Consider the following 20,449-nt stretch of genomic DNA (forward strand, 5'->3'; position numbering starts at 1 on the left):
ACTACTTTCCTTTTCTGAATATGGGCAATTCCAAGAATTGGATGAGGTTGGCTTACTTAATGGAGGATTTCTTGTGGTTTACCCCAAGGTATTTTAGCTAAGATAACTGGATCCCAGATAACTATCCACATTAATAATTTCTAAGAACTCCCTCAAGATAGTCCAAATTGAGGTTGAGTCTGCTGTGGTAGTATCAACTTACCAGGGTGGAATGAGGTGGCATAGGATGAAGCTTGCCACATTATGGCCTTCATTATGACATTGGCAGTAAATGCTGCTTACCGCCACGCTGATGGCCACCAACATACCACCGTGGTGGCAAATATCTGTTCGCCATATTATGACACACACACACCAATCTGACAGAATACAGGCACATACACAAATCCGCCAGCCCAAAGGTCAGTGATAAAGTGGCGGTACCAACACCTATACCGTTATGCCAGCAGAACAACGCCCACCACATTATGACCCACGAATCATCACGGCGGACATTAAACGGCGGTGAACCATTGGCGGTACAAACCGCTGCGCTCAGAACGGACACTCACATACAAAACAACACCACATTGGCCAATACTAAAAACACACACCTGACACTCATACACACACCACACCCACACACTCACAACACTATAAAACACACACCCACATTACCCACAAACCTGTATGAATAAAAATCACAAAGACACCAAGACCACTGCAACAACTGGGCACACACATCACTTACACCCATACATCCCTCACGCACACCACTACGCACACCCAACCACATTACTCAACACGCTCTCACCAACACACAACACCCATGTCCCCACTAAGGCACCCCCGTTTCACTGATGAGGAGTTAAGGGTCATGGTGGAGGAAATTGTCAGGGTAGAGCCACAGCTGTTTGGAGCACAGGTACAGCAAATATCCATTGCAAGGAAGATGGAGCTATGGTGGAGAATCATGGGCAGGGTTTACGCCGTGGGACAGCACCCAAGAACAAGGGACGACATCAGGAAGAGGTGGAATGACCTATGGGGAAGGTACGTTCCATAGCAGCAAGACCCCAGGTCTCTATACAGAGGACTGGCGGTGGACCCCCACCTCCTTCCCCACAGCTCACAGCATGGGAGGAGCAAGTCTTGGCATCCTGCATCCTGAGGGACTCACCGGAGTAGCCGGAGGACTGGACACTGAGAAGTCAACATTTACCACTTATCACCTCCCATTCCTGCATGCCATCACATCCCCTCACCCTCACTCCCATCACTCCACTCCATCCCGCATACTGCACCTACACATATGACCAACACCAATGCCAGGCCAAGTATGCAATACCAATGCATGGAGAGCCCTCCCAGCCCTGCATGAACATCCATCACCACAGCATGCACAACATAGGAAAACTAACAATCCCACAATACATCACCATAAACAATCAAAGGTGGCAGGGCAACACCAACGATAGGGGTGAAGCCAGGGAAGTACAATATGTCATACACATGAAGCATAATACACCCCTTACAATCCCACAGGTACCCTAGCCAATGTCAGTGGAGAGGAGGTGCTATCCAGTCCCCCAACAGAAGATACCCCCAGTAACTCTGGACTTTAAGATCTGGATGACCTACATGGCCCATCAGGGACCAATGGGCAACCGGTCACCCAAGCCCACTCACAGACCACCACAGAGTCTCCCCCTTCAGTATCCAACACCACAGCACCCACCCAGTGTACCCACACCTCTGTCCCCAAGACACGTCAATCAGCAGTGTGCCCACCTGTACAGGGACCCCAGTCCACATCTCGCCCCAAGACAATCAGGGACCTGGGGTCATTGACAGTGGGCACACCATTCAGGGGACAGAGGCACAGGCCAACAGGGACACTGGGAGGACTGATGTGCACCAGGGGAAGGACAGGACCAGGGAACAGACTCTCCAAGAGGCACTCTCTGAGATCCTGGGAGCCTACCAACATTCCCAGGACACGTTGGGCCAGATCCTTGACAAAGTGCAGGAGAACAGGCGGCTGCAGGAGGGACAGTATCAGGGGATCAGGGAGGAATTGCAGGCCATTAACACCACCCTGATCTCCATAGCAGGGGTGCTGGCAGACATGCCCAACATCATGAGGAAGGCAACAGCACACCAGTGGGCCCCTACCACTAGCCAGTCCATTGACCAGCCGTCCACTTCCGTTGCGGCTAGTGGGCAGGAGGCAACACCACAGGACCCACAGGCCACCAGCACCCCTCCTCCTGCAGAAGGTGAACCACCCCGCAAACGTTCCCTGTGGCCCAGACAGAAGCCAGAGACACTTGCCAAGACCCCCACCAGGAAATAAGACTCTCCTGATTGTCCCCCTTTTGACCCACTCAGTCACCTTGTCCACTTTGAACTGCTGTTGCTCCCCTTCCAATGGCCCCATGGACATGGACACTGTGCTACAAACAGACTGGAACAATACCCTGGACTTTCCTCCATCATCACCCCATTCCATTGCACTTTCCACTAAATTTCTTAGCACTACCATAAACACCCTTGAACACAATTCGACTACTAGTATTTTATGTGGCGAAAATGTGTATTAATGAAAACAGTCACATCCATTGCAAATGAACTGTACACTGTGAGAGCATAGAAATAATGACCTGTAGCTGGCTGTAGTCTGCACATCAGTAAACAGTTGTGATATCACCATCTGTAAAATGACAAACCATAGGTGACAGTAAGTAGAGGTAAAAGAAAGTTAATGCCATCATGCTACAGCTACACAGAATACACAAATAGTCATAGAAATGTGAAGTTGCACTGTCTCACCTGTGTGTCATTGGAAGTACTGACGGATATCTGATGCTCTGTTGTCCTCATCCACATCCTCAGCCTCTTCATCCTCACTGTCGTCAGGGTCTACTGCTGCCACAGAAGCATCTGCTGTCTCCTCCTCCTGCAGAAAGGGTACATGGTGTCTGAGGGCCAGGTTGTGCAACATGCAGCATGCCACTACTATCTGGCAGACCTTCTCTGGTGAGTAGCACAGGGATCCACCTGTCAGACGGAGGCACATGAACCTGGCCTTCAGGAGGCCAAAGGTCCTTTTGACGGTCCGTCTGGTTCGCCCATGTGCCTCATTATAATGTTCCTCTGCCCCTGTCTGGCATTCCTCATAGGGGTTAGCTGCCACGATAGGTTTGTGTAGCCAGAGTCACCTGCAAGTATTCAGGGAGCACATTTAACCATACACAATCCTATGGGGTTAACACCAGAAGCATACACTAACATACAGTGGGTGGGGAACAAAGCTCACCTATTAGCCACATCCTGTGCCTCTGTAGTTGGGCCATCACATGTGGGATGCTGCTATTCCTCAGAACAAAGGCATCATGCACTGACCCAGGATACTTAGCATTGACGTGGGAGATGTACTGGTCCGCTAGGCACACCATCTGCACATTCAGGGAGTGGAAACTCTTATGATTCCTGTACACCTGTTCATTCTGGCGGGGGGGGCAAACGCAATATGTGTACCATCAGTCGCCCCAATAATACTGCGGATATGTCCCATTGCATAGAATCCGGCCTTCACAGCGGCCAAATAATCCACCGGGGGGAAAGCAATGTAGCTGCACATGTTTTTTACCAGGGCACACAACACTCTTGCCAGCACAATTGAGAACATTGGCTGTGACATTCCTGCTGCCAAGCCCACTGTCACTTGGGGTGTGGCCAGCTGTCCTGCAAGATGGCCGCCACACCGTGAGGCTCTGCCCGGCGGGGGACCTAAACAACATGATTCTCCTTCAGAACAGCCACCTGCCTTCTAAGCCTGTTGGATGCAGTTGACCACCGGTCGGGCGCCGGGGGCCACGCTGGCCTGCTCGGCCTTGCTGGGAGGCCTGAGTAGGTGCATGGTGCGCGCGGGCCTCCGTGGCGCTTGCCAGCCTGCTTGCAGGAGGCCAAGCTGGTGAGTGCCGCAGGGGTGGCTCCTTCCTATTTTTCACATCTCGTTCCGGAGGCCAGAGACCTGTGGGTGGCCTCCCCGGCCTACTAGGATGACCTCTTGTCATCCTGCTCTTGGGGACCCATTCGGTGGCTGGATCGGGCCGCAGGCTCCTGCGGGAGTTCTTGTGCTGTTGGATTTGGGGGCTGGTGCCACCTGTCGCCCTCCCCCTTGTTTTGGTGGCCTCAGGTGGGCTGCTGATGCCCTGTGGCGGTGGGGGCGTTCTCTGTGGCATATGAGGTGTGGATTTAACCCCCTTTTTTTATCATTTCCTAGTGGTGGCCGGCCGGCGAACCTGACCTGGCCCTTCTGGCTCAGCTGGGGCCCTACCATTAGCGACCTGCAGTGCCTGGTTGGCGGTGGGACTCGAGCCAAGTGGCCCCATGGATGGGAGTGCTGCTGTCTTGGGCTGCTGTAATTTGCTTCTGTGACTGTGGCCAGTCGTGCGAGGATGGACGTGGGCCTAGCTCTGGTACATGGCGCCCCCCCTCCTCCCTTCTGCTTTACTGTAATATGAGTGACGAGCTGAGTGAGTGCCTGCGTGGAGCTTCTGTCTTTCGATGGTCCTACTTGTCAGGTGATTTCTGCTGGTGTGGTGCGGTGGCGCCTCGCTGGATGCCGGCCTGGTTGGGGAAGGCGGACCAGAAACAGCCTAAGCTCACCTTTGATGGTGGGAAAAAGAAAAGTGGCGCGTCCGGCCGGTCGGCAGATGACCTGCTGCTATAGGAGGAGACTTCTACATCATCCGTGAAGGCTATGTTCCTAGACCTCAAGCATTGCCTGGGTAGCATCGACGCCAAGCTTGACCATTTAACTGAGCAAATGGATCCTCTAAAGGAACGGGTAGATGGTCATGACGCCCGCTTTGAGCAGCTGGAATCTCGCACCTCGGATTTGGAGGATGGTCACCGCAGAGACGGAGAACAGTTGCTGCGCATGGAGCGAGTGCTGGAGGTGATTAGGAAAAAGAAAGAGGAGCTTGAGGCATCCGCATACTGGACCTCCCGGAGTCGACGGCCATGGGGCGCATGGGGGACTATGTGAAAACCATGCATTCTGCGTTATTCCCCAGCGAGCTCTCTTGTGTTCTGGTGGTGGAGAGGGCTCACATATCCCTGGGGCCGCGACCTCTGCCGGGAGCTCCGGCGTGCCCTATTATTGTAAGCTTACTGAACTACAGAGATAGGAACATTTTACTTAGACTGGCCAGAGAGCATAGACCTGTGATTTATAACAATACAGAACTGAGTAGCTTCCCTGACTACACGCCTGGAGTGCAGGCGTCCCGTAAGGCTTTCTTGCAGGCCAAACACACTCCAAACCAATGCCAAATACTCCCTCATTTACCCAGCTAAACTGCGAGTGCAGCATAAGGGAAGCTGCACTTCTTCACTGACCCGAAATTGGCTCCTAAATATGCTAAATCTGCCCCTTAAAAGGCACCGTTGGAGTACCTGTGGGCTGCTGGTAGAGAGGAAGATGCTCTAAGTGACAATGACTAAATACATTCTACTGTTTGACCCCTGTGGCCTTGCACGGTGCCTCGTGGCCTGCAAATTTGCTGTTACTGATTTAAATGCTAGTGCAGGCTGTTGTGTTACATACCCTACATTGTAAGTCCCCTCACCCATCCATTCTGTTTGAGATGGTTTTCGGATGGCCTCGCTGACGCCCCATTGGATGAGTCTATTCCAATTGTTTATTGTTATGTTGTGGGATATGTATTCGGGGTTGGGAGGGATTGTAGTACTGACCCATTTGGGGGGTCAGCGTGGGTGGTGGTTGGTAATGTTCTATCCTTGGTTTACTCCCTCTGTCTTTTTTCTTTCACTTCTGCTCCTTCCCCTGCATGCCACCGATGCCTCTATTGTGATGGTATGGGGAGATATATGTTTGGATAGGTTGCTTCGGATGGCGCAAAAAAGCGTGACGCCTGTGCGCCTCCTCACTTGGAATGTTCGTGGGCTGAATGATGGGCGTAAGAGGAGATTGCTGTCTGCCTATATGCAGCGACATGCGATTGACATTTGTAAGCTGCAGGAGATGCACCTGGTGGAAGCCACAAAACACCGGATAAAAGCTGGTTGGATCGGTGAGTGTCATGCTGCGATGTAATCGCGATATGCAAGAGGTGTGGCGATTTTGATTCGGAAGGGGCTGCAGTGGTGCACTGACAAGGTACTTGTGAATCCGAACGGTCACTATGTTATGCTGCGAGGTATGCTGCTAGATAGGCCATGCAGATTGGTGTCGATTTACGGCCCAAACACCGGTGACCCTGAACTTTTTGGGGAAGTGTGGTGGCTGATTGGCTCACTGGGTCCCGGGTCCCTGCTGTTGGGGGGGGACTTCAACGTGGTACTGGACTTTGTGGCGGATCATGAAAGCCAGGCTAGGCCACAGCATATGGCGGCAGCCAGGGTCTTGTCTCTTGTGATGGCTGAGGGTGCTTTGGTGGACCTATGGAGGGCAAAGTATGAAACTGACAGGGAAGGTACCTGCGTCAGTTATGTGCATGGCAGTTGGTCCTATATAGACAGACGGCTCGGCGCCAGGGATGTTGAGCTATGGACAGAGTGAATTGAGCATAGGGCCCGTACCATGTCAGATCATTCGCCAGTCATGTTGGAGTTGGCTGTTCTTGGAGGCCCTAGTCGTGCTTTTATGTGGAGGCTTCCCCATGGTGCGCTTAGGGATCAGGTATTTAGGGATGAGATCCGTGACGCCATCGTACACTACTTTGCTGAGAATCAGAGGTCTGTGACCTCTGCTGGCACCATATGGGAGGCTTTCAAGGTAGTAATCCGCGGGATCTGCCTCTCTAAACAGCACAGTGTGCTGAAGGTGTTAAGGTGGGATTTGGCATATCTGGAGGCCCAGCTTGCTGATCTTGCTGTTGATTTGATTACAATCACATTCGTCCATTCCTGTTGTCCTTGCATTATTCTGCCGTGTATCAGGGGAATTTCTTTTTGGGTGTAGCTGGTTGTGTGTATGGTGTGTGTGTGTCAGGTGTGTGTGTGTCAGGTGTGTGTCCTGCGTATGTGTGTTGCTCTTGTTTTCCTCCCTCTCTCCCTTGTGTGCTAGGTGGCTGTACTCACCGTCATCGTCTTTGTTGGCGTTGGTGTTCCAGGTGGAGTATAACATAGAAGATCATCAGGAAAACTTGCAGTTCGGGTTCTATGACGGCGTTGTTTTTCCCTGTGTCTCCGATGATGAGTCCTTTTTCTTCTGCCAGGTTTTTGATGGTTTTGGTACCGCCCCGGAAAAGGTGGCGGTGTGCTGTGTCATAACATGGTGGGCGGTAGTTTGTCTTCCGCCTGGCTCTTGGTGGCTACCGCCGTGGTGAGTGTTGTGTCCACCCTGGCAGTTGGTGTGGTACATTTGCTGTCTATGGGAGTTATCACCGCCATGGTCATAATTTGGCGGTACTTACCGCCAGCCTGTTGGAGGTATCACCGCCACTTTATCACTTACCGCCAGGGTCATAATGAGGGCCTATGTGAGTAAGTCTACCTCATCTAATTCTTGGATTTGCCCAGATTCAGAGTGGGAAAGTAGTATAGGTAGACCCTCTGATTAGGAATCAGATAAGGCAACCATCATGTTATCCGCATCAGATAACAGCAAGGGTTTATTACAAAAGTTGTATGATGTAACATTTTAATCTAGTTTTCTTTTATTTGTATCCAAAGAAGTATCATGAAGCAGAAAAGTTATAAGGTATGATGCTGTGATCTGGGAATCGGGCTGATTAGTGTATCCCAGGTTACCGGTGCTCAATTAAGAAAGGTGGCTATGTTCATAAATGCCCTACTATTTAGGAAGGATTGAAATGGAGAACAAAACATGGAAAACTAACCCCCAAATGTAAGTATGATCCATGCTGCATAGCGTGGAGTCAAATATTTTGTGACACTCCAATATGAGCATTAGTCCAGCAAATAGTTGCACCTATTGTGAGGGAGCCACTTTCCACCTGGATAAAAGCCATTCTGGACTCTACAATAGAGAGGAAAATGTTGCCTGTAAACTGTGTACAATGCAGGCTGTACACAGGACTTCAGTGATTCTTATATTCTCAGAGCCCAGTAGGAGTAAGCCTGTTAATATGGGTGCAAGTGTATGATAGGTTGTCCCGTAACCCTTTGGCTTGTGAGGGATTCTACAAGGGAGCTTTGTACACAGTCCCTTTGGCCAGTGTGGGATCCTGGAAACTAACTGTGTCTCCAGTCACCTCTTCTGAGAGAGAGAGAGAGATTTGTCCCCAGTCCTTTTTTAGGTTGCAGCCTACCAAACAGCGCAGCTCTCTGGTTTTCTAAAGACATTTTGGGGACATTCAGTAGGCTGACCTAGGAATGCCAATCTAGGAATGCATTCTGTCCTTTCCTTTCCATTGGCTTTGTGGTTTGTAACTTGAGTTCCTACCGTCCCTTGCCTAAATCTTATTCACAGTATCCTTCAGAGTGCTTCCTTTCGGTGAACAGGCCTGTAAAACTTGTTCTTATCTTCTCACATTGCTGTGCATTCAAAGGCCGAGGTCAAATTTCAGGTGCTGTCTTCTGGCTAAGCTTGTTTACTTTTCTTTCTCTGACTCCAGAGTGAGATAGTTTATGTGACAATCTTTCTTGATTCTAGGGGTAGAAAATATTTTTTTCCAGCACACAACATTTAAATAAACTCTGTATTTCAGAATATATCAGAATTAGGACCACAAATGAAGTATATTATTTGTTATTCCTTTCTGAAGTGTGTTATAAACAAATACTTTAATCTGTTCAAAACAAATCAATGTAATTTCCACACATTTTTCATCTGTACACTGTATAGTTTTATTAGTAAAATTGAATGTCTGTGCAAATATAATGGTAATTTCAATTGAAAATGTGTTGCCTGTAATGACAGTGTGCTACAACACCATGAATACTCCAGTCTACCCCACTACACTCTACTCTGCACCACTCTACTTTGCACTACTCCATGCCACTGCATTCTGCACCACTAAACTCTATGTCACTTCACTCTATGCCACTTTCTGCAATGCCTCTCCACTGTGCCATGCACCACTCTACTCTATGCCAATGCTTGCTTCACCACTCTACTCTACACCACTGCACTGTTCGCCACTGCATTCTTCACCTTCAGTCTAGGCCACACCAGCCTACTCTGCACAACTTCACTCTACACCACTGTACTCTATGTGATTCTGCAAAACTGCACTCTACAGCACTGCACTCTATGCCAATACAGACCATGCACTTTACTCTGTTACACTCAATTCTATGCCCCTGCACTCCATGCCAATTCAGTATATGCCACTCTAATCTATTCTGCAACACTGCACTCTATGCCACTGCACTCTAACCACTTTGTCCTATGCTATTTAAACTCTATGCCACTCAACCCAACTGCACTCTACCCTGCATCACTCCACTCTACACCACTTCACTCTACTCTGAAACAAGCTCCTGTACACTACAGCACTTTACGCCACTCTACTCTATGCCACTCCACTTTATGTCACTGCACTCTATGCCACTCTACTCTTAACCACTGCACTCAACACCAATGCTCTCTTCACAATTGCACTCTCTGTCTCTGCACTCTACACCACAGCACTCATCTCTGCATCACTGTACTCTATGCTACTGCTCTCTACCCCACTCTACTCTACTCTACACCACTGCACTCTGACACGCAACGCTGCAACCCTGCACTCTCCGCCACTCAACTCTACACTACTGTACTCTGTACTACTCCACTCTACCCTATTCCACTCATTGACACTGCACTCCAAGACACTACGCTCTACTCTACACCACTCTGTACTACTCTACTCTGCACCAATCTATGCCACTGCACTCCATGCCACTCAGTTCTACTCTGCCCTCTAAGCCATCAACTCTACTATGTGCCACTGCCTTCTGCATCACTCATCTCTACGCCACTCCACTCTGCACTACTCCACTCTGAGCCCAGTGCTTAACTTGAGCCAGTGGTTTCCAGTGCTCAGCACCCGAACTTTCTTTACAGGGCCAGGTCTAGAGATTTTTTCATCATTTGCTGATGGACCCGAATTCAAAATGAAATGAACAATATCTTCATTTGTGGTCTGAGGAATCAGCAGACGAATCTCAGCTTTCCCACTTTGGCAAAACTATGGGGCAGATTTATAAGAAACTGGTGCATCAGCACTGATGCACCAGTTTTCTTGCTTCACCGCTGCCCCATCTAACAACACCACGGGTACGCCTTATTTACAATACGGTGCACCATGGCACATGTTAGACCAATAGCGTCAACATTTTCAATGCTATTGTGGCACTTTGATGCAGTAGTGTCTAAAATGTTGACGCTATTGTGGCAAAGTGCAAGGAGGCCAACTGATTAAAATGGGTGCGTCACTTTAATGCCTGCTGTGAACAGGCATTAAAAATAACACCAAAAATGGTGCAGTGAAATCATGTAGATTTCACTGCACCATTTTTCTGGGACTCCTAACGCCGGAACGTAGGCACATTGTAAATATAGCGAGGTGAATATTGGCTCCTTGAGCCACATTAGCATAAAGATAATGATGCGAGTGTGGTGCAAGGAGGCAATAGGGCCTTGTAAACATGGCTCTATATGATCCTGAACACCTCACACATCTCATTGTGCATCAGTGCCTATAACTTGCAGGCTTGAGAATAGTCTAAGCCGGCGCTGCACAGAATGTTTATAAAGGCGCAGAACTAGAGAGTATTGTGGTGATATAAAAAGGCATGAAGTGGAATCAAGTCCAGATAGCTTGGCATTCGGCAACCCAGGCATTGAGAAGTGGCAGGCTTCTGAAAAATTGTGGGCCCGACACTTATTCTTTTACAAATCAAGCACTGCCTGAGCCACTCCACTCTGCGCCCCTCCACTCTGCCCCACTGCTCTCTGTACTGCTGAACTCTACTATGCACCACTCTAATCTACACCACTGCATTTTACGATGCTGTAGAATGCTGCTGAAATCACTGCACTCTACGCTACTATACTCTGCAAAACGTATGCACTCTACACCAGTCCATTCTACTCTATGCCACTCCAGTGTGTGCCACTCTACACAACTCCACACTATGGCCTTTGATTTAGATTTTGTCAGAAGGGTTACTCTTTCACAACGCTGACGGATATCCTGTCCACTGAAATATAAATCCTATAGGAAATAATTGGATTTCTATTTCAGCGGACGGGATTTCAGTCACCTTTGTGACAGAGTAACCTGTCCGCCGAAATCTGTATCAGGCCCTTTGCCACTCCAGCACACCACGCTCTCTGCCTCTCCACTCTACAACACTCTACTCCACCCTTCGCCGTTCCACTCTATGACATTCCATGCCACTCTCCTCTATTACACTAACTTTTAGACATGCTGAACACTGGTGTACAGCAAGGCTAAAATGCATAGGCAAAACCAGTAGCTCTTGCATATGTGAGACCTATTGGCTTTGCCAATGCTTGTGCTAGTCTGGGATCCTGGGACAGAGCTATCCCTAATCCCATTTGCTACTACAGGACTATGGAGCAGAGGTGTGTGCTCAATATTTTAGGACACGGAGCGTCAAGAAGGAAAAGCTTAATCAGGTACCATCTACGCCTGTGAGTATTTGGGACTTGGAGTGGGTGAGAGTCCAGAAAGTATGCAGTGGAGAGCGAGAATTGTGAACAAAGAAACCCCAAAGTTTATATCCATGAGTAAGGTGAGACATGGGAGGGAAAGCCTCCATAAAATATGCACTCACGAGTAAGACTGTGGAGAGAGGAAATTGTATAATACTGTGGAAAGTGCATTTACATTATAATGTGTAGATGCTAAAACTATAGAGTGGGCTTTCAAAAGGTTTGGGAGGCTGAAGCTGTTTTACGCAGAGTCTGTCCATGCAATATTGAGGGCCTGAAGGAGACATTGTTCCCAGACTGTAATGTTGGTGAGCCTTCCTCTCACTGACCTACCAAATATATTCCGACAGTGTGTGTCCTGTCTCACCCCATGCTGAATAAAAGATGGCCACAGAGTTATTCAGTTTAATCTAAGCCTTAGTTTTGCATCCTAGATGGATGGAGCTGGTTGTCCTGATTCTATAACCATATTAACATTTCTGTAACCATATTGCCTTCAGAGATATTCTGGTGTAAAGAAAAAGAAGAGACTGGGCCTATAAAGAGAAGGTACTATAAATCCCACTTCTCAAGGTTCTAGTGTGAAACAATGTGGCAATGTATGGCCCGTGATCTTTATATATGCCACCATGAAACGCTTTTACTGTGATAAGCTGCTCAATGGCCCCTACCTGTAATGATTGTGTGACCCTAGTCTGCCTTGGAACATAGCTGGTAACCCCCATCCCCCATCCACCAAACACGTATCATGAGTGCCAAATTAATTGGACTTTAAAATAATGGTTAGCCCTAATTTCCCACATAACCCATATTCTAATCATAATGCTAATCATAATTCTGCATAGTTAACAGCATGCACTGCTCACATGGCCCTTTTACCAGTATTTTTGGTACTAGTATTTATTGATAATGCATGCACTTGTACAAAACAACATTTAGTACATTATTTATAACTTTGCCCTATATGATGCCTTCATAAAACCTCCTAAAAATAAAATATCTCAATCTAAATTTGATTTGGGAGGGTTGCATATGGATTGCTCTTGAGATGACGGAACCAGATGGGATTTCACAAGCAGTATTTTGCATTAATATTTCTTAAATGGAATTTGAAGAAAGCTAGAAAACAAAAAGCTTCCCTGAATATGCCGTTTAAGGAGAAAATTACTGGGCACAAGGCTTAACCAAAGAAGACACCTCCTGTCCAGAAGGTACTGGGGTAGAGGTACTGGGTATTGGGTACATGGAAAAACCACACCATGCATAGAGACGTTGTTGATGTCCACTGGTCATGCACAACAGGTACTTGGACATTGTAATGGGCAATGAGTGTTTCTGAATGTAATTTCTTGATTATTGACTAGGCATGGCTGTTTTGATATATCTGGTTAGTACTTGGTGAATGGGCATTGAGCACAGAGGTTGGCAAAAGGCATAATTTTGTGCCCTGTATATTAAACCTATCACAGCCGATGCCAGGTAGATACTGTGTGCCGGGCATGGGTACTACAGGGAGCTTGGGCAGTAAGATTGGAGGGGGGGCCAGCTTCAGATTTCCCAACAGTGGCACTGGCATACAATGTTAAAATACATTATTTGACAAGCAGGGTGCAAGAGAGGGGCTTTAGGGGCAGTGGGAGGCAAATGCGAATTGGTAGGGGTAAGAGAGAGAATACATTATTTTGTAAAATAACCAACCTTGTAGAAGACTTTCAAAACAGAGAGGAAAAGAAAGTGTATGTGCGTTTTTGTCTGAGTGTATGTAGAAATTATTGTTGAAAGCCGACAGACAAGTGACCATGCCCGACTGAAAGCACCTCTACCCACCTTTTTGGCAGAAAATACATTTATTGGGTGTTAGGGGGTGTGATCCTCCTACCATGAAGCTATGCCCCTGAATACTGACAGGAAGCATGGCTTAAGTCTAACTAGTGAGTAGCAACACAATATTTAGGCACCCACTGGAAAGAGTAGGTTTTCCCACTCCCACAGAGATATGTTGGCTCAGGAAGGGCAGCGAGAAAGAACTAAGACTAAACTGATGGCCCTAGCCCTGTCGTCGTAGAATTGTTTATAAAAAACGGTTTGAGGACCCTGCAAACTGGTACAAAATATGGATGTTAGAAACATACCCTGCAGAACCCCCCACAATTTCCAAACAGTTTCAGGTATGTATAAGTGGCACGCGGATAACATGCTGTGAGAGTGATAAAGGTCCACAGGGGCAAGAAAATTATGAACGTGTGAACATTGACCTATTGCACCAATTGTCAGGTGGACCACACACTAAAGGGATGTTTGTTAAACTTCCACCAGGTTGTGAATGCCCCTCAGGAAAAGGGCGACACTGGTCTTACATTGCAGTGGACATTGCTGTAGCCGTGGGGGGCAGTTTTTGTGTGTCTGTGTGAATGTGTGTCTGTGTATGTGTGTGCTCATGTGTGTGTATTGACAGCCACTGTGCTGTTTTAAGGCCAGTTAGGCCTGCCTGCATATATTATTCTCCTGTGCTTTTTCTCAAGTAGGCTGAGCTGGCAAAATAATGGCATAACGTGCATGTGTAACGGAGGAAGCCTTAACTTGTTCACTGCTAGCAATGGCTTTGCTACTGTTTGTAGAACTGTGGCACAAGCACTAGCAACACCTACTGCAGCAAGTGGCGACCTGGGAATATTTATACTTCTAAGACGGCCTTAACGTCACATCTAGATGTAACATGACCACTTTGGAATGGATCAACAATAAGAATACCAAAAACCACATTAATACCCATTTTTTTCCATCCACATGCTACTTTTATGGAATACACATAGGCCCTCATTAGGAGTTCAGTGGTTAGTAAACCTCCACAGTGGAGTTGGCGATCGTACAGCCACGGGCCAGGCAGTGAAGACTGCCATATGACAAGTACTGGGAAGGCACCTGCAGAACACAGCCAAGTTACCATTTGGCTGGCGCGGCTGGCGGCAGCCATCTGCAGGCTGGTGGTCAAGCAGTATCCCACGACCACATTACAAGGTTGCACACCGCCAGGATTTCCGGGACGGATCCACCAGCACCAAAAGCCTGGCAGAAAGGAACAATATAAAAGGGAACACCCATCTTTTGGAACACTGGCATGTCCGTAGGCTTCATGGCATGCAAATTGCAACTCCTCCTAATGCTCTACCTTGCCATGCGAGTCCCAGACCATCGACGGCGACCAAGATACCAACCGTAAGTACACCAGCCTAGCACACACTAGCGGGAACGAAGTTAGTACACACACACAACACTGAAGCCACGCCCACACACACACACAAGCAAACAAACACCCATACCAACACACACACACATGCATACACGCTAATACCCACAACCACCACACATACATGTGGAAGGAAAGCCAGGACTAGGTAGGTGCCATCGATACCAAAGGTGTCGTGCTGCTTTGATATATTATAAATGGTAAAATCTTGAATAAAACTATGTAGACACAGGCCCAAGGGTCGGTCCAAAAGTCCCACAGTGCCCTGAGTACACTGGGCACAAGGTGACGCCCCAACTTGATTCCTGACTGCAAAGTGCAGGCCTCCTCAGGGCAGGGGGATCAATGGGGTATGCAGGTACCTTAGTGGTTGTCTGGGGGGGTTCTTTGGGCTTGGAGGAGGGGTCCTTTGGTCTAGGCTTGGAGGCGGGGTCCTTGGGCTTGCCCTTGGAGAGGGGTGGGTTTAGCCAGGGATGGGGTTTGGGCTTGGCCTTGGAACTGGAGGAAGTGGGCTTGGCCTTGGAAGTGGAGGGAGGAAGCATGGGCTTGGGTTTGGCAGGAGGAGCAGTGGGCGTGACAGGTTTTGAAGTGGCAGATGGTAGAGGGGCAGTGGTGGACTGAGAGGCGGAAGGCAGGGACCTCGGAAGGGTAGCAGGGCCCTGGGGGAGAACAGGGACTGAGGAAGTGGTGGGGAACACAGAAAACTCTCGGAGGAAACGTTTTTGGGGACACAAGGGAGGTCAAGGTAAAGATGTTTAGGAGTAGAGGGAGTGGGTATGGTTGAGAGGGGTATACGTGGATGTGCCTTGGGTGCGGGTGCATGGGTGGATGAAATGTGTGTTCGGGGGAACTGTTGGGTACCCGCAGGTGTTTAGCTGTACTGGGAGGAGGTGGAGAGGAGATGCAGACAGTCTGCAGGTAGGATGGATGTGCTGCATATGGGTGTGTTGACAGTCGTGATCTCTGTGCCAGTGGTGTATGGGGTGCATGAATGGGGGTCAGATAATGTGGTGATGGTGGCAGTTAGGGCACACATGGCAAGATCAGTGATTGATGTGGTGCTGACTGCAGGTGTGAGTGGTGTACTGACTGTGAGGGAGGAGGTGGTTGGGGAGTCGGTGCAGGGTGTGGATGTTGCCATCTCTGCATGTGTCTTGAGTGTGTGCATGGCGGTTGTGGCCTTTGTGCTGCATATGTCTGTCCTTGCGTACCGTGTTTGTTGATGTGGATGCATGTGGGTCAGTAAGTGTGCCTTGGAAGGGTGAGGAGAGAGGGATGTGGGAATTGGAATAGGTAGCTGGTGGGGGGAAGGAAGAAGAAGGGACACTGGCTACCGTCAAGGAGGGGGCCAGAGCCTGAAACGATCTCTGTAGGCCAGACAAGGCACCGTGAATGCCTTCCAGGAACGCATTGGTCTGTTGGATCTGGGATGCCAGTCCCTGGATGGCATTCACAATAGTTGTCTGCCCCCACAGAGATGGACCTCAGGAGGTCAATACCCTCCTCATTGAGGGCAGCAGGGCTGACTGGGGCAGGAGCAGAGGTGCCTGTGGCGAAGGAGATGCCCACCCTCTTGGGTGAGCGGGCACGGGCAACTGGGTGGGGAGCTACAGGGAGGGCGGTGCTGGCAAGGGGAGGTGGCGGACAAGGATGGTGCTGGGATGGTCCTAGATGGGTCCGCCACCGCCAGGGAGTCGCCATCAGAGGAGGAATCTGGAGATGTAGTGGTCGATCCAGTCTCCTACATGGCACTCCCCTTGCCGTCTGTCCCACTGACCCCCTCAGCTCTGCTGGTGTCAGCCAACTGGGTCAAATGGGCTGCAGCTTCCCCACTCGCCGATTCCCCTTCTCCTTCGCCAGATGATGCTGATGCACACAAAGACAGAGGAGGACAGGGAGGGAAGGAGAGAGAGAGAGACAGTGTGCAATCGGGCAATGCCAGCACAACAGTAACACAGAGTTGTACATCAGCATTTGATGCCATGCCATGATACACTATGCCCACCCATGCATATACTACAACTAGGGAACACCATGGGGGAAACCACAACAATGCACATGTCAACCACTGATGGTCTGACTGATGCAAACATCTACATGAGGAGTGGCATACCAGCTACACCTGTCCAGTACCTGCCCACTACCCATTGCCGTTAAGACAGGCATGTGATGGACTGCACACCCAACAGAATCCTGCATGGCTAGTTGGCAGGCCTACATGGCTATTGTCAATTTGCACTCTGACCACTTGGTGCACCCTACCCCACTACACATGCAGTGCCTGCCAGCTGAATGAGGTCCCATACCCATAGTGGACATCATTGTACCAAGCATCCATTCCACAGCCACCCAATGGTGCCCACCCAGAGACACTATGGCAATACATGTAGCAAGTGAGAGTGGGTACTTATCCCCATGTGGCTGCTGTGCTGCCCTCAAGCTCCTATCCACCTCAGGGTAGGTCACTCCCAATGTGTGTGCCATTAGGGGGTGTCAGGGTCTGATGGGCACAACTCCCTTGTTGGGAGGACGTCCCCAGCTGGGCCTCAGCGGTCTTCAGGAACCAGCATCTCAGGTTCTCCCACCACTTTCTGCAGTGGGTGCTCTGGCGGGCATGGACCCGCAGGGTCCGCACTTGCTTGGCGATGGCAAGCCAAATCCCCTTCTTCTGATGGGTGCTGACCTGCATGGGAGACACAGACAGAAGGACACAATCATGTAGAGTGGCATCTCTGGGACACACACATCGTTACGCCTTGTAACCTTAGGCCCCTCACCCATGTCCATGCTCCACACACACTGCCACCCACCAATGTCCCCATCCCCATGCGCACAACTCACATACAGGACAATGACATTGGGCTCACCTGCTGCTCTGGTGCCCCATACAACTGTCCATACAGGGGCAGAACCCCATCCACGAGCCGCTCCAACACTTCCTGTGTGAAGGCCGGGGCCCTGTCTCCTGCAGGACATGGCATCTTGGCTACCAGAGTCAGAACACATCAGTACACACAGTGGAGGTTTTCAGTGCACGAGGTTCAGGAGTCAAGTGAGCATGAGCACATGAAATGGCAGTCACGGCCACCGCAGACATCACAGTCACCGCTGGCAGCGATCACCATTGGCTCCTGCCTCCAATAGGCAACAGTGGTAACCAATGGTGAGTTTCACAACGGTCGTGACTGCCTAGCGCCATGACATGTTTCACCGGCGGGATGAGCTCACTTCCACCTGTCCCATGCATGCAGGACAGGCACCTGCCATTTTACATGTCCAATGTGTGTTGTGGGTGAAATGTCAGTGCATAATATGTGACATTTGTTGACCTGTGGGCACATCAACACCGTCTACACAGTCTATGGTGCACAACATAATACCCACTCTCTCCTGTTCCCAGGTATGATGTAAGGTTGAGGATGAGGAATGCACCAGTGTACAGGCCCCTAGTTGACCTTGCCACCCTAGGGGAGTGTCACGTCATCCAGACCTATTGCCTGAACCGTGAGACCATCATGGAACTGGTGGGCCAGTTGGAGCCAGATCTGTTACCTGACATTCGCCATCCCAATGCCATCCCTCCCACAGTGCAGGTGTTGTCAGTCCTCCACTACCTTGCCTCAGGCTCCTTCCAGGTCACAGTGAGCCTGGCAGCAGGGATGTCGCAGTCCATGTTTAGCAATGTCCTGAGGGATGTACTATCTTCCCTGCTCAAACATCTGGGCAGCTACATCTGGTTCCCCCAACGTGCAAAATTGACCACTGTCAAGGCTGCATTCTATGGAGTGGCACACATCCCTCTTGTCATTGAGGGCAATGATGGCACCCACATAGGCCTGATGCCACTAAGGTGGAGTGAACAGATCTATAGAAACCGCAAAAACATTAATTCGGTTAACGTGCAGTTGGTGTGTCTCGCAGACCAATACATCTCCCAGGTGACGGCCAAGTTCCCAGGCTCTGTGCATGATTCCTTCATCCTGCAGAACAGCAACATCCCACATATGATGGCACCACTTATGAGGGACCGGGCTTGGATCATCGGTATGTACCCCTGCATATGTGTGCCCCTCAATTCTCTGCACTCTTGCGTCCCTGCCCTATCGCACTCCCGGTCTTGACATGCCTCTTACCTAAGGCACACAGGTGAATCTGGCTATCCCAACCTGCCTTGGCTCCTGACACCTGTGAGGCATTCAACTGCAGATGGAGAGGACTGTTACAATGAGGCCCACGGTCATACCAGATGGGTCATTGAGAGGTGCTTCGGCCTGCTGAATGCCAGATTCCATTGCCTGCATATCTCCGGGGGTACCCTGCTCTACAACCCACAGAAGGTGTGCCAGATCATTGTGGCCTGCTGCATGCTGCACAATCTAGGCCTGAGCTGTCACATCCCATTGCTGGATGCAGAGGAGGGGGTAGCTGTACCAGTGGCTGATGAAGGGGACATGGGGAGTGATGAAGAGGAGGATGATGAGGATGCAGCTGACTCCAGGGCAGAGCTGATTCAACAGTGATTTGACTGAGATGCATGCATGTGTCAACTGTCTGGTATGTGTCCGCTCAACTGTCTGCCTTGTCCCTGATACAACCTGTTGTCTGTGACCACTGTCGGTATTGGTTGCAGCTCGGCCTCTGGGTGGGTTGGAGGTGTCACATGGACCCATGACTTAGGTAGTCACAGTGTACAGGTCAGGCCTATAGTCAGGCAGATGTTGTGTTGGTGCACTAGTGCCATCAACGTGTAAGTAAGATGTTCCCTGAGCTGCCAGTTCAAGTGCTATATGTGTGCCACACAGGGTTGTTGCATCTGTGCAGCCTCTATCCTGGGAGTCAACACTGGGTGGCAGTGCTACATTGTTGTTGGTGGCAGTGGGTATGAGGTCAGGTCTGGAGCTGGGTGCTGTGAGGGTGGTATCATTGGGTCGATATGTGTTGTTTTTGTGTGTTGGTACTGGCCATATGGTTGTGGGCTTGACTTTGATATCCTCCTTGGATAACTGCTCCTACAGTGCATTTGTGTTGAGTTGGCATCTGTGACTCCTACGGTGATTATTGTCCCTGTCTTGCTCTATGTTCAGGATATTGTAGTGGTCCCTGTCTGACCTGTTGCCTCCCTTGACACATATCTCCAGCCACTGGCTGCTCCATGATCAATCTCCATGCATTTTGCTCCCCCCTCTGTCACCCTTCCATGCATGTGCTAGGCGATGGGTTGCCAGTTGCACTTGTATTGGCAGTTCCATTTGTACTCATGACAAATAAAGACATAGGTAGTAACTGTGCTCAATGTTGTTTTTTGGGAGGGACAAGTGCAAGGGGTGATGAGTGGGGTCATGTCGGCTGAGGTCATCAGAGTGGTGAGGCCAGCTGTGGATAGTCCAGTATGCTGGTCATAGGAAAATAGAGTTATGAGAGTGGACAGTGGACAGGGTGTCTCAGTCACACACAAAGGAGAATGTTCAGGAGAGGGTCACTTCCTGGCGGTGGTCGTGGTCATCATGTCTGGCTGTATGTCTAGTTGGACATCCTCGCTTGTGTGGGGGTTCCTCAGCTAC

The 20,449-nt window shown here is 49.7% G+C and overlaps 1 protein-coding gene across 1 annotated transcript; it reads left to right on the forward strand.

Annotated features, from left to right (window-relative positions):
- Nucleotides 1-6,592: 6,592 nt before the first annotated feature.
- LOC138249503 (putative nuclease HARBI1) lies at nucleotides 6,593-19,408 on the forward strand. Its single transcript, XM_069203457.1, has 3 exons — nucleotides 6,593-6,843; nucleotides 18,289-18,932; nucleotides 19,035-19,408. Exons 1-3 carry the CDS (start codon nucleotides 6,593-6,595, stop codon nucleotides 19,406-19,408), a joined length of 1,269 nt encoding a protein of 422 aa, XP_069059558.1.
- Nucleotides 19,409-20,449: the final 1,041 nt, after the last annotated feature.

This window comes from Pleurodeles waltl, chromosome 8 (assembly GCF_031143425.1).
Source record: "Pleurodeles waltl isolate 20211129_DDA chromosome 8, aPleWal1.hap1.20221129, whole genome shotgun sequence".
Classification (NCBI taxonomy): domain Eukaryota; kingdom Metazoa; phylum Chordata; class Amphibia; order Caudata; family Salamandridae; genus Pleurodeles; species Pleurodeles waltl.

Bases quoted from the DNA above. Each gene is read 5' to 3' on its own strand.
- LOC138249503 (XM_069203457.1), top strand. From the start codon at position 6,593: ATGTCAGATCATTCGCCAGTCATGTTGGAGTTGGCTGTTCTTGGAGGC. The intron at 6,844-18,288 runs GTGGGATTTGGC...TCCTGTTCCCAG, and splicing joins AGTGTGCTGAAGGTGTTAAG to GTATGATGTAAGGTTGAGGA. The intron at 18,933-19,034 runs GTATGTACCCCT...TAAGGCACACAG, and splicing joins GGACCGGGCTTGGATCATCG to GTGAATCTGGCTATCCCAAC.